General features: G+C 42.6%; 3 protein-coding genes across 4 annotated transcripts; all 3 read right to left on the reverse strand.

The window, feature by feature from the left end:
* Positions 1 to 123: 123 nt before the first annotated feature.
* On the reverse strand, positions 124 to 3,273 carry LOC117766514 (NADPH oxidase organizer 1-like). Of its 2 annotated transcripts, none has more exons than XM_034593598.1 (8): positions 3,104 to 3,273; positions 2,943 to 3,023; positions 2,781 to 2,853; positions 2,516 to 2,687; positions 1,812 to 2,002; positions 1,606 to 1,719; positions 1,375 to 1,495; positions 124 to 1,053 (listed from the first exon to the last, which is right to left on the reverse strand). In XM_034593598.1, the coding sequence occupies exons 1-8, from the start codon at positions 3,167 to 3,169 to the stop codon at positions 231 to 233; spliced, it is 1,641 nt and encodes a 546-aa protein (XP_034449489.1). In that variant the 5' UTR covers positions 3,170 to 3,273; the 3' UTR covers positions 124 to 230. The 2 variants fall into 2 exon arrangements, with proteins under 2 accessions (XP_034449489.1, XP_034449490.1); XM_034593599.1 differs by having other exon boundaries at positions 2,939 to 3,023; positions 3,104 to 3,141.
* Positions 3,274 to 4,851: 1,578 nt separating this feature from the next.
* On the reverse strand, positions 4,852 to 9,691 carry gid4 (GID complex subunit 4 homolog). The gene is made up of 6 exons (XM_034593735.1): positions 9,266 to 9,691; positions 8,552 to 8,611; positions 7,425 to 7,532; positions 7,231 to 7,332; positions 7,009 to 7,139; positions 4,852 to 6,888 (listed from the first exon to the last, which is right to left on the reverse strand). The coding sequence occupies exons 1-6, from the start codon at positions 9,488 to 9,490 to the stop codon at positions 6,825 to 6,827; spliced, it is 690 nt and encodes a 229-aa protein (XP_034449626.1). The 5' UTR covers positions 9,491 to 9,691; the 3' UTR covers positions 4,852 to 6,824.
* A 680-nt stretch (positions 9,692 to 10,371) lies between these two features.
* drc3 (dynein regulatory complex subunit 3) lies at positions 10,372 to 14,128 on the reverse strand. The gene is made up of 13 exons (XM_034592988.1): positions 14,038 to 14,128; positions 13,661 to 13,861; positions 13,462 to 13,578; positions 13,177 to 13,343; positions 12,891 to 13,037; positions 12,644 to 12,763; positions 12,430 to 12,542; positions 12,159 to 12,333; positions 11,850 to 11,981; positions 11,656 to 11,726; positions 11,236 to 11,359; positions 10,778 to 10,909; positions 10,372 to 10,655 (listed from the first exon to the last, which is right to left on the reverse strand). The coding sequence occupies exons 2-13, from the start codon at positions 13,818 to 13,820 to the stop codon at positions 10,548 to 10,550; spliced, it is 1,566 nt and encodes a 521-aa protein (XP_034448879.1). The 5' UTR covers positions 13,821 to 13,861; positions 14,038 to 14,128; the 3' UTR covers positions 10,372 to 10,547.
* Between the last annotated feature and the right edge of the window lie 88 nt (positions 14,129 to 14,216).

Genomic DNA, 14,216 nt, shown 5'->3' on the forward strand with positions numbered 1-14,216 from the left:
GGAGACTAGAAGAAAAGTGTTTTCTATGCAGTTTTAAAGAGAGACAACTTAATTCCCGCTATATATTCCCACAGTCCTCTCACACTATATGGTGCAGTGACTCTTAATTCCAGTTAGTGTACACAACCCCCTTGTTTTGATAAATGCAGCAGAATGTCAATGTGTATGAGAATAAAATTAAACAAAACTCAACATCTACAGAACAGATGAGGTTCCTTGATAGTAAAAGTTCACTGGCTCAGTATCTCAGTTTGTGTGGGTGACAGGCCTCTGCCGGCGTTCTTGCGGGTGATGGTGGTGCAGCGGGTGAGGATCTCCCGAGGCTGCGGCCTGGGCGGCACCTTGGGCATGGAGTTCCCCTTGTAAAGGTTGGGATCAGAGACACTGGGGAGCATTTTCCCCTCTGTGCCGTATGTTGGGCTGAGGCCGTTCCCGGGTGGAGGCGTACGGCTGTGGCGCAGCCGCTCTTCAGTGGCGCTCTGGCTCAGGTTGAGGGACAAGCTTGCTGAGGAGGAACTGAGGTCGTCGCTGCAGCTGAATTCACTGCTGCTGCTGCTGCTCACAAAGCTTGCATCGCTCTCTGCCCTCAGGCTCCTGCCACGCTCCTCCTCCCCTCCGGCCATTTGCACCATGATGGTGGGCGGAGGAGAGTGTTTTGCAGGGGCGGTTGCTGTGGCAACGTTGGTGGCAGAGGTACTCGGGGCTGGCTGAGCAGGAGGTGGCTCAGACACGATGTCGAGAGAGCGAGACCTCTGAATCGTGTCTGGTTGGAGCGAAAGGGAGGATGAGGACCTGGTGGGTGGAAGCTTCAGAAGGTTACCTGAAGAGAGGCTGAGCTGGTGGGACTGTTCCAGCATCAAGGAGGAGGAGGATGCCGGTAGCACAGAGGAGGAGCGACGGTTTTGCTGGTGGGACTGTTCCAGCATCGAGGAGGAGGAGGATGCTGGTAGCACAGAGGAGGAGCGACGGTTTTGCTGGTCTCCTGGCATGCGGATGTGAGGGTGGCTGTAGGGCTGCAGGTACATGGCGGGGATGTAACCTGCTTTACCATTGTATCTGTTAAAGGAAAGAAAGAGACGGGCAGGATTTCAAATCTGGACTTTTTAAAATCAAGATACCCGTATTTACAGGCATCAGGACTTCAGGAGGAAAACATGAGCTCAGAGTCTGATGCACATTATCCCTTCTCCTTTAACTCATTTAAGATTAACATTATGCTGCCGTTCAATTCAGTGTTTTCCTGAATTCACCCTATTCATCTTCAACCATCCGACCTTTCTGGCATTTTGAGAAGAAGTCACTGTCCCACCATCCCCAGTAAAGACTGTTAACTGAATCCATCTCTAATAAAAAAAAAAGGCCTGATTTAATAAACACCTGATGAGCCACCAGCCGTTGTCAGACTTCTGCAGGACCTCCACCATTGTACCGATGTTCACAGTCAGCTCATCGTCTTTGGTGGCCTTGTAGCTCTTGATTGCAGTGCACAGCGTTCCTGAGAGTGATAAAAAAAAGAACTTTAGTGTCCTGTTGACAGACTTGAAAGCCAAGGTGTTCGTGGTGTCTTGAGAACGAGCACAACAGGACCTGTATCTATGCATGTACCTCTTTCAGGAGTCCCATCTGTTTCATCTTCATCTTCATCGTCATCCAGCGTCTCCAAATAGGGGGCAGGGAACCAGGCCATCCGTTTGTCCTCGTTCTCCACGAGCCACCACCCTGAACCACCAGAATTGCACATTATACTGATGCCAGCGAGCGTCTGGGCCTGTTACTCTTAATCATCAACTGACTGACGTTTCTCTGCTCACCTGCTTTATCCTTTATCAGTACGTCCACTTTTTCATCCACGGCCACTTTGAAAGGTTTGTTCTTGGTGTCTTTGGTCTCGTATGAGGCCACACATCTGTACGTCTCTGTGACAAACGGCTGGGTTACGTTGCCGCCTTGGAGGTGGCCTGTGTCGCCGTTGAGTTCATTTTCCGATGGCATGATGATGATGCTGAGGAGAAGAGCTGCCGGTTAGTTTGCAGGTAAACACACGTCAGAAAAAATGAAGAGATGTTATGCATGGGCCTGATTTTATTCTTCTGACGTTATTTTTCTGTGCAGTTTGAAAGGTGGATAGATCCTGGTCGACTCTTTTATAATACTAGTGCAGTGACTGTGCTAAACAGGAATGGGCTGTTTGCTTGGTCTGTGGCGATGGTTGCAGCTTTTTTTCCACACGCCCATGTTTGCAGGACTAATCTGAAAATGAATTTTCAAGTCTGTTTGTGACAACTTGTTATTGTTTTTTGTGCATTTTTCAACACTTTCACACCCTTAGCGACAACAATCCTGTACTATTTAAGACAAATCTGCCATTCTTTAGAAGTGATACACGAGTTGCAATCTGGGTGACACCCTGAGTTTGCTGAGATGTGGAAGAGGAAGCCCAGAGAGGTAAGAAATCTCATCTGGCATCCCCCCCCCCACTAAACTTAAAAAAAAATATCCTACATGTTTAGCGTACCTGTTCTTAGAGAAGTCCGGCTGCAGGTCCTGGTCTTTGGGCTGGAAGAACTGGATGAGGTCTCCAGACTGAGTGACCCGCGGGTCGCAGCTCAGAAGCTCGTTGCAGTATTTATGCAAGAGTTTGAGGCGCAAGAGGGATTTCTTGGGACCGACCCGCTTCGTCTTCTTGTCTAAAGGAAGCAGGACGCACGGAGTCACAATGCGCAACAGCCTCGATGGCGCATGATGTAACCAAACTGCAGCTGGGAATTACGCACGCTTACCTCGAAACTGTGGGATGATTCTCTCAGATTTTTTCAATTTACTTGCTGCTGGGAAGGCCTTCTTCATTTTTTTCTGTAATTTTATGAAAGGAACAGAGCGGGTTAAAACAAAACAGCCAGTTTTACGCACGATTTAGATTTTTACGCGCGTTTAATACTCACGTGGAATTGCTTGAACTCCCGAAAAGTTCTGTAAACAACGATGTCGCTCTGGTCCGACCACAGCACGGAGGTGATGTACATCTGGAAACAGGAGAATGCAGATTGATCACACTGATGTTCGTGATGGTAACAGAATGATGGATGACTCCGTGTGCGCTTACTTTGCTCTTCTCCTTGTGCAACACTCCGGTGAAACGCACACTCATGGGATACCGCTGGGCCTCCATGGTCCGACGACAGAACCAGGACGCAGGGTGAAGAGGATCACTGTTTTGACTCTGAGCTGCAGGTGTAGCCTCTGTGCCTCGACCTGGTTTGAGACTGAGGCAGTGATGGCGGGTTTATATTCTCCACAGGGGCGCGGGCGTGGCTGCCCTGTGTGAGTCAGAGGCAGAAACAAAACCTCTGACCTCCGTCACTCGTAGGAAACTCCAGAATTGCACCAGAACTGAGAGACCTGCTCAGAAAGCCTTATTGTCTCAAACAGGTGAGTGGGGCAGAAACAAAAATGGTCACGTTCTTTGCTGAAGGAAACATTCTTTAGTTATGATCCCATTTTTTCCTCTCACAAAACAAATAGAATGAGAATAATCTCCTTGTTATAACATGATTACTACATGAGATGAGCTTCACTGTATAAAATGAAATACAACCAAATATATAGAACTTGAATTTAGATAACGTCAACTGTAACACATCTTCTCTGCTTTGTTTATTCTGTAAAATAAAAACCAAACTCGAGCTCTAACAGACAGTAAGATGATTGAAAAAAACAAGAGTATAATTAATTGAAAGAGACAAAAGACAAAGCAGTTTATGGAAAAAGAATAAATATATGAAGAAAAACAAGAGGCTCATTCTACTACACTAAATAAAAACACACCTAAGTGCTTGGAATTATGTTTTTATTTCACACCAGAGGTAGATGAAGATTTTTTCCCCCTTTTTGAAGTTGGCACAGGCTACTTAGTAATAAAGAATAAAAGTCACAAAATAAAGGGGATGTATGCTCATCCTTTATTTTATTTTATTTGTAATACTTAGTAAAATACTAGAAGAGAATAAATCACAACTACTATTATAATCTTAGTTTCATTGATTTGCCTTTTTGGGATTCTGTGAATGTGTCTCGTTCTCCATTGGCTGCATCAAATGCTGAAATAACAATAAAATGAATGTAATCTTTTAAATCACAGCCAAAGTGCATAGATGATACAACGAATTGAAAGTAGAAAGCATCAGACCTGCAGACAGTGGGTGTCTTCATCCTGGAGACAGGCAGCATTGTTAAAGGCACACAAGGAAGTTGTTTCCCTCATTTTTTCTTTCTTTTTCTTTCCTGATTTGAGAAAATGTTACCTCATCTCCAGGCAGGAATCATCAGCGGCTGCATGTGCGCCAAACACGAGCCAAATTTATTGACCATTGACTCATTTTGATATTCTCAAGAAATGTCCTAAGCCTGCGTGTAACCATGCAAGTAACAAAGGCCGTCATTGATTTTCTGAAGAGTACAAACCTGTTTTTAAGGGTTATGAAAACATTCAACAAATAAATTTAACCTGATAAGGGAATGGTGACAACCTGCAGCCTGTAGGGTGTGGATCACCTCCTCCATTAATAAGTATGTGCACAAAGGGGTTTTAAGTCAAAAGGTGAGTGCACTGCATCCTTACTGTGTGGCAGCAAAAAAATGTATTTTCCCACACCATCAGCATTGTAGTCGATTCACTCTTCAGCAGCTCAGAGACAATATGAGGTGAGGCACACCTTACTGTGCTGCTGCCAAATATTCAGAGGTGTGAACATAGGACAGATTGGTTTGATTCCCTGACACGAGAAATGACTTTCGTGGTCCACTACTGACATCTAGTGTCCGCTTCCATCTCAATGATCTGACCGACTGATGTAAAAGCAATAAAGTATAAATATTTCTCTTTATTCCATCTCATACGATACATTCATAGCAGATTTATCATACATCATCTGACTTTTACAGACACACTCTCAAACAAACACGTTTCTTTACATTGCACATTTTGATTTAGTTGATTAATTAAAAAAAAAGCAAGCAAATTATTTTGAAGTCATTCAGACTGTGAAGTGGTCAATCCACTTACTTGGGTTTTTAAAAAAACATATAGTGTCAAGAGTTTCCCCCACGACAACCCCTCAAGTCCTTGTGTCATGCTGCGGGCCAGCAGGCCGGCTGAAAGGCTACGAGCAACACACAGGCAGGCAGAGGACATGCACTCTCCGGCACATGACCGACAGCAACACTTCTCAGTAGACTGCAGATCCAAAGCTTTAATTTCTCTCGCAGAAATATACTCTGATTTCTTTAAATAAAACATCACCAACCGTATAACCTCAAGCTCATGTGTTGCAACTTTACAAAACTTTAAAATTGTAAGGCAGTGGGTTTTGTTCTGTCTCCGTCACCTCTTCCACGGCGCCCGAGCCACACGAGGTGCTTCTTTACATCACATTCCCTGGTGAGTAGAGCAGTCGCACATCGTAGACATGCGTTACTTGAATCTCCTATTTTGAGACATTTTCCAAACCAGACAAATGTAGTAAAATAAACCAGTACAGCCACACATGAACTACAATACATGTGACAGTGATTCAGTCAAACTGCACGTGTGCCATTAGGTCTCCCTGCTCCATCTTTCACATGACCAAAATCCTGAAAACACAACTCAGCATCTGAGCTAAGATACCCATAAGCCTCCTTATTGATTCCACCACTTAACTTTCATATACACTTTTCCTCTTGATTAAAAAAATAAATATCTCACTCTTGAAAATAAAACTAAAAATACCGCTTTGTGGTTGTATGCCTCCGCCAACCAGTGCAGTTTCAGTCTACGTATATTTCTCTTCCAGACATATGAGGTCACCACTGAAATCTAACATCTTTAAGTCCAACTGGTCAAAATTGGAAATTTCCTAAAGGCAGACTTGAGATATCCTGTTCACGAGGCGACAAACCTTTTTTTTGTCGCCACCGTGAGGCCACCGTGACCTTGATCCACCAAAATCTAATTATATGTTGCAAATTTGAAAGGATTCTCTCGAGGTATTCTTGAGATATTGAGCCCAGAAGAATGGAGGAACAACCTGAAAACAGAATGTCTCCACCCACTGGCTGCCAACGGCGCATAGACGTAAAATAATTAAAAAAAACTTCCATTAGTGAGTTTTGCATAGCGAAAATTCAGCGTGTAGCCATTAGCTGTTTGTGGAGACAGTGTTGATTAGAGGATCTTTGAAAAACCCAGCAGCTTGGAAATTATTAGTTATTGGTGATCATTTCGAGTTCTAGTTCATTTCCTCCCTGATCATCAGACCATGACTTAGTCTCACAGACAAAAGTAGATCACTGCTCATCATTGCTTTTGTTGAAAAACTCTAAAAGAAAAAAAGAGCTTACTGAGCAAAACTCCTCTGACACCTTTACTCTCATGTGACTCTTAACTAAAAGGCAGATTATGCTCATAATGTCTCCGCGAAAGCAAAACTGGAACCGTTTTGCTGTCCAGCTACAGGGAGACAGATTCTGTGAGAGCGCACAGAAAACCGCTGCACAAAATTGAAAATAAAAACAGTCCAGAGAAAGAAATTAAAAATGAAATACGGGACAAACATCAAGTTCTACAGCAGCTGTGAGAACCGTCTTTGGCCTTCAGGTCTTCTGTCTCGCTGCACCATCTTTCCTTCACTCCATCAGAAGACTGTCTGCCTTCACTTCCCCTGCTGTGAGGAAACAGGTCACCCCTATTCATGGCATCATAAGCTCTCCGTCGTTCCCATCCCATTTAAGCACAGGGCAGTGTGAACTGTCCTTTACTTCATGCTAAACACCTGAGTTTTTTTTTGTCACCGAAATTCATAAATGGGCACGCTGTGCTCTCGAACATGGTTTAAGATAAGAGACTGGTACCTGCAGGCGCAAGATAAAAAAGAGAGCAATATTAACATAAGAAATATTAACAGTTCTGTTTAAACCATTGAATTTAGCTTGGAATTCTGCAGCAGGGCCACAAGGAGGCGAAGTAGTTACCATTCAGAGCTCCTATGGTAATAGTAGCCCTCGATAGTAGCTGTGGACTTCTGAAAGCAGATGTAGTAGAAGCCTGCGAAGGAGGCACCACTGATGTCTTTGATAGTATGGTCTGGAACCAGAAACTGCTCCTGACGGTGCAGGACAAGACGAGCGGAGGTCAGAGTTTAGCACCAACACGAGAGAGACAGGGGAGACGTGAGAGTAACATCACCTACTAACCTTCCACCTCATGAAGACATAATCACTGTTGTCCAGTGCTTCATAATCAAAGTCGTCCGAGTTGAAGCTTTTGGCATATTTGTAAAAAGGTGGAAACTTGCCCTAGTTAAGAAGACATAAAAACATTTTGAGAAAAGCCAGTTTCTGAAGCTGTATTAGTCATTGATCACAAATAAAAACTCAACACAGCATACCCAGTGCTTTCTGTCCACATCCTCATCTGCGTCCCACTTCCTGGTTAAAAAAGGCCTCTTTTGACTTATAATTTCTCCAGCAAAAAATGTTGTGAGAGTGGGATACTCCTGTCACACAGAGAAACAAAGGTTAGGACGGGAAGAACAATGCAGTGAAACATTTCTACACGAGTGCCGATTGTATTTGTTTTCAAACTGCAGAGAAAGATCTACAGCTTATGGTTTCTGCAGGTTTCAATAAGTAAAATCTAAGACGTTTTAGGACCATAATGAGTCAAATTTTAGACCTATGTCAAGACAGTTCTGAAGGAATAAGCTGTTCCTAAACATCCCCATTATTGAAGATAAGGTGAAGTAGAGAATAACCCTTGAAACACCACGTTATCTCACAAACTACAGCCAGGGCAGTAGGTCTCTGTAGACTATCCCACAGCCAAGCCCAGTGAACTGCTGATAAACTGTGTTGGCAGACAGTTATCAGTCCCACATTGGTCTTGGTAATAGTTTGATTACAGCGCGATAATATCTGTATCGTTGACAAAGAGCTGCAACACAGATAAGTTCCAAACTAGGCATGGAATTTTAATGATGGAGGAGTTATATTAAATTAACGTTAACATGATTAAGACCTACCTCAGCATATTTAAGACCAAGTTGAATTTCAGACTTTTTTAAGAGACCACAAAAAAAACTGTGTGTTGTGCAGCAGGCAATTTACGATGCATCAGCAGAAAAGATTACAGTAATTGTTATGGAACTCTTTTGATTTAGTACGTCAGACATGTGGGAAATGATTTGTTCTATTGGATTTAAATTCTCACAACCAGGCTACTCATCTTTCACTCCACTCTGCCTCAGCCAAAATTCACCCCTGAACCCTGCTGACCCTCTCTCCTCCACATGTTGCATAATGAAAAGCGTATGCGGTCGACACAAGAAAAGAAAATAAGAAAAAAGACTAGTCTACACACGTATTTGCCGGCCTTTAATCTTTGTCCCAGTTCAGTCCGCATCAAACAAGCGGGGACCGGTCTCCACTTGCTGGAACAGTGAACCCAGTCCGAGCTCGGTCTTTGACAGAATAAAAAGGTCAGCCTCGTAACATCTGACCTAGTTTCACATCTCACCTCAGTTAGACCCTTTATCTTCAGGTAGCCACACAAGTACGAGTCCTCCACGGTCACATGCTGCAAAAAGACAAACAGGGAACACCTACAGTAACTGGCCTGAAATCACCAATGCACAAGATTCTTCTCCTCCTTCTTTAGCAGGACGTGTACATGTCAGTAGACTGGTGTGAACAGACAAAATCAATATGTATCAGTGCAAGCATGCAGGCGTTATGTCTTCTGTTTATAAAATAAGAGAATCCTTATTTAATCCCACAATGGGGACATGTGCAGTGTTACAGCAGCAAGTAAACATGCAATCCTTAGTGATGCAAGGAAATATGAAAAACCTATAAAAAAGGAATAGAAACAATAAATACAGTGTAAACAGAATGGTGTGAGAATGGGTGGAGTGAAGACTCATTTCACCCGTTGGAGCAGGTAGTGGCACAAAATGCTAACATGTTTGGGTTCTGTGTGTGTGTGTGTGTGTGTGTGTGTGTGTCTGTCTCTCTGTGTGTGTGTGTAACAAAAGTAGTTGACGAGAAAGTTAATTGTCAACATTTGGTCCAAATTCAAAATGAAATACCACAGCAGAAATGTGGGTCAGCGAAACGAGCTAAGGGAGCTAACGTCTGCTAAGTTAGTCATGTAGCAACTAAGGCTACAAATATGTCGACTTCATTGGTAGAACAACAATCCCATCGACATGAGGACGAGGCGGGAATGTACCTGCAGAACGACCTCCACGTCGTAGGAGTTGCCTTTGCTCTTCTGGTAGCCCCGGAACTGCGAGCCGCTGTACAGCAGCGAGGTGGCCACCCCCGGCTGGTGGGTGTTGATCGGGGCGGCGGGGACAAGCGACGCCGAGGATGAGCGGGCCGGCTCGGTGGAGCTGCGGCACTCCGCTGGGACGGGCATGATGAGCGCGAGAGAGTCGCTGTCCGAAACCGTCATGAACTCTTCGACTGAGCCGCAGCGGGGGAGAGGAGGGTCTGGAGGTGTCACATCGAGCAGTGGGGGGGGGGGAGACTTCGCTCAGTTTGTGGGGTTTTCTCTCTTCTGGAGCGGAGCGCGTCTTCTTCTTCGTCTTCTCTCGGTTTACTGCTTCTTCTTGTGTAATGTGACGAGGGTAAACAACGATTTGGTGCATCACCGCCACCAGCTGGTGTGGAGTGTGGATCGGGCTGTTATATGATTATATTATTTATTCTATTGAGTTAAATAACAACTCAAAACAAACTTATACTATCTCCATTATGTTAGTTTTTCTAAGATAATAAAATAGTATTCGATAACACTTAAATCAAAATGTACTTTAATCCTACCAAGGTTTACAATTATCTGTGTTCTTTCTTGCTCAGTGTACTATGATATAATGAACTGTGCCCTCTTGCTCACAATAATCAAATTATTTTACATCAAGACACATAATTAATGAAAAAAAAGTTTTGTGATAATCCAGCCTGTAGGTTTTGCGTTATCCAGCCGATCAATAAACAGGGATGAAAACATAACCTCCTTGGCAGGTAATTAGTCTGCCTCTCTTAAAATAAACTAAATATACATATCCCCCCCTCTACTGCATCCCCGCACTCAACCACATGGTTTTCATTTCGTCCCATATATTTTCTTTTTGATCGACACTCTTTGTTGTTTGTCTTGCAATATTTATGAGTTATGTTCACCACAGTAAACCCAGATACATGTATTTGCTCATCTGGGGAACAAGGAAAGAGCTGAAGCAGAATATTGGTCATTAAAATGTCTTTATTGTCTCAAATCAGGTGGAAAGAGACTGGATGAACAGATGAAATTATTCTGTTATTGGTTAATAACCAACCGACCAACAAACAGGGAACAAATGGAATGTATGGAATAAATACATAAAACAACAGATTCATATTTTTACTTGAACACAGTGACATTTGTTATATGACATTTGTCCCACAAGGCTTTGAGAATGTCCGGTTCCATTTTAATAACAAGTATGTGAATGAAATGATTGTTTGCCTCAAAGATCTGGCCACTGGAACTCGTCCAGCTGCTCCCGCAAATGGTCCATATACTTGAGGGTGTCTGCGATGCACTTGTGGTTCCGCTTAAGTTCTTTGTCTTGAATCTGTAATAAGCCATAAAGAAAACAAGCAAACAATAACAAGACAGTGAGATGCGAAGGAGAGGTTTGTCAATTATGAAAATTTGAACTGGGCTGCTCGCTGTAAGGTAATTCCAGCTCCCTACCCCTTTAACCAGGGACACTTTCCAGGCCTCGACACGTGTAACACACTGAGTCTCTCTGTCACTGATCTTCAGCAGGTGGTTATCGTGGCCGGTGGCCAGTGCGTCCATCACCATGTTTTTGTCTGTAAACAGCTACAGAGAGAGAACACAGGTAAAAGAGGGTGAGGGCACTGACACTGGTAATGACTGGTAATGTCTTCACATCATCTGACCAATTGGGATTAATCTCTGTCATCAGTGTTCACATTAGATTATAATTCTGATATATATATAAGATGAAGTGAGAACAAAAAACAGGTCTTAAGAGTGGTGGCTGCAGGATAACACTGGAGAGTCAACATGGCAGTGTGCAGACAGTAATATGCTGTAATCAGTGCTTTTACTATGAGGCTATAGCAGTCTACAGTGACTATAATATAATCATTTAGCCAGTTTGGTACAAAAGAGACAACACTTACCCATCTAACGTCACCTGACATGTCCTCTCCCACGCTGTCCGAGGCCACTTTCTCCAGAGTTGCCAAAGCAATATCTCGCACATTCTGATGATAAGTATCCTCCAGATCTCGAAATTGGGCAAATGTATGGTTGTGTTAAAGGTATCATTTAGACAGGACTTAATAATTGACAATGGGACTCAATTTAAATTGAATCCAGGTCAAATTGGATGAAGAGAAAGCGAAGGTGGTTTCTTAAGATCTTGTTCACAAATGAGGGTAAGACAGATAGAGTTGGATTTTTCCATTATGCGTTGGTGCATCAATCTGGAATTGTATTAAGGTGTAGCTTGATATTGTCTCTCATATAAATATAATAAACACTTAATTTACTGACTCAACGTTATTGCAAATTATGCAAAAAACAAATGAAAAGGATATATCCCCTGCACAGTTTCAGTGAAGCTGCCAACCATGTCTGAGATGTTGATGTCCAACTCTTTGATGATGTCCTGAAATGAAAGAAAAGAGTTTTTGACTTGCAAATGTATTTAATCTAAATCTATAGCATCTATAATAATTATAATAATCAGCTTACAAAAACACAAATAAAAAAACCTCACACACGCACTCACCTCTAACTGGCTGTTGAGCTTAAGCTCCAGTGACATTAGGCTGTCTGAGAGCTGGTTGATTGCATCGTTGCAGTGGCTGATCTTGACCTGCAGCTTGTCTGGGTCTGATAACTGCCTGAACTCCACCATCCTCTAGAAAGGCGTAAAATAAAGATCAACTTTATAGATTCCAAACCAGAGAAATTCACTTGTGTCATGAACATAAGAAATGTTTATCTACTAAAAGCAGAGTTAATGAGTTATTATCTATTTAAATGTTCTAAGCATTACACAGCGCCTTTAGAAACATTATATATGGGCCCAGCTCACCTCTTGGTGTTGCTGCTCAAATTCTGCCAAAACCTGTGATGCTTTCTTCTGGTAGTCTGTCACAAGCTTTGTGCGACCGCTGAGGAAGGAGTTTACCTCTGCCTCTCTTCGTTTATGCTCTGCCAAGCCTATTTCAAATAACTGCTCACACAGTTCCCCCATTTGCTGCTCAAATGTAAGCGTTGGGTCAAGGAATTTAAGGACTGATTTCCCAGATTAACATGTCGTTAATACACCCACATGGATGAGAAAGCCAAGAATCAAAGGATATGTTTGAAGCAGATGAGCCACTCCTGTCACACAACGTAGTGTCTCCGCTTCTGGGTCATCTTTAAACATGCTCTTAAACAGATTGGATCCATTGAGGAACTCCACAAAGGCATCCTGTTGGGAAAAAAGAACTGACCTGTCACACTGTCTGTGCATTTGCAGGCTTCAGAGCTCAGTGGACAATGACTGCATTACAAACAAGAGCTTTAGGTTACTGTGTGTAATTGGAGTTCTGCTTTCCGGCTTTGCTCAGCATCATCGGCTTGTTGCTTCTGCAGCTCTTCTTGTCTCATTTTCTCAACGGCTAGGTAGTGTTTGATAGATGCTTCCTTTTTCTGCACAGACACATGTTTTTTTTAATACAATATCAACATGGAACGTTACAAATACCTATGATGACAATTTTCCAAACAGACCTATATGAGTACAGTAGATTACAACTGTATCTTTGTTTAGACTTACTTTCTCCTCACTAAGTAACCTGAAGTCTAGGCACGTCAAGTTTGGAAAGAAGGCAGCAATGAAGTAACTGTATCCATCCTCCTTTGAGAGAGGATTTCCAGATAGGTTGAGGTCGAACAGTTTCTTGAATTTCCTGAGGGAGAGCACCTTTAAAATGAATTAGAATTACATTATGGTATATGTTACATGAACATACACAAATGTTACACAGCAGCCTAATTGCAATACTAATGCATATGCATTTTATATATGTGATGGATTTATAAAGGGACGTTTTTTTTTTTACATTATCCAGTTGTTCAAGGAGGTTGTTTGAGATGAAGAAATGAGAGAGATTGTCAAGTTCATCCATGTTTTCAATGACAGAGATTCTGTTGTTGGACAAATTCAGTAATTCAAGCTTCCGCAGAGACTCCAGACCCTCAATTCTTTCTATTCTGTTGAACGACAGATCTAAAAGACACATTCAGAATGATGTTGGTTATTCTTGGTATAGTTACTGGACTCTATATGTGTTTGTCCCTATTTGAACCATTACATAAACAATGCAAATAAAGAAGCTTCATCTTACTGAGCCATGTCAGATTCACCAGATGGTCCAGGCCCTCAATCCTCTCTATGAAGTTGTTGTTTAGATAAAGCCTGGTCAAGGATGTGAAGTCCCATAAGTTGTCAATCTTCAGGATGTCTGTGAACAGAGGACATCTCACATACCTAAGCACAATTCACTTTCATACACTGATTGATATTTTTATAAGGTCTTTTCTTACGTTTGAAGTCCAGACGTATAGTGAGGACTTCATTGAGGTGTATTCCCTCCGCCCTGGCAATTCTCCCACCTTGATCTCGAGGAGTTTGCTCATCAACTGCCTTCTGCACAAGCTCCTCATCCATCAAAATGGGCTGAGCTGCACCACACTGCCAGCTCATGCTACAGTTGGTTGGGTCGCTTTACTTCACTGAGCTCTCGGCTAAAATAAACCGAATAAATCATATTTTGTTATATATTATATACATATATTAGGAGCTTAGTTTTATCACTATCCCAACTATCAAGGGATAGTTCACAGAAAAATGAATATTCCCTCATTATCTACTCAATGTAATGTTATTAGCCTTCATAAACAATATCAAACAAACTACCCACCGGTGACAGCTGAAATCTCCTATGAAATCTATTTAGGACTAAACAACACGTTTTAGCCCGTGGACGAAGTCTCAGTTTACGCACTGTCACTTAGCAACCGACTCGCTTCAAGCTGCGTTCAAGGGCAGTCAAGTCAATGGGTTAATAATAAACTTTCAACCTCCAAATATACTTGCTTG

The sequence above is a fragment of the Hippoglossus hippoglossus genome, chromosome 8, assembly GCF_009819705.1.
Source record: "Hippoglossus hippoglossus isolate fHipHip1 chromosome 8, fHipHip1.pri, whole genome shotgun sequence".
NCBI lineage: Eukaryota > Metazoa > Chordata > Actinopteri > Pleuronectiformes > Pleuronectidae > Hippoglossus > Hippoglossus hippoglossus.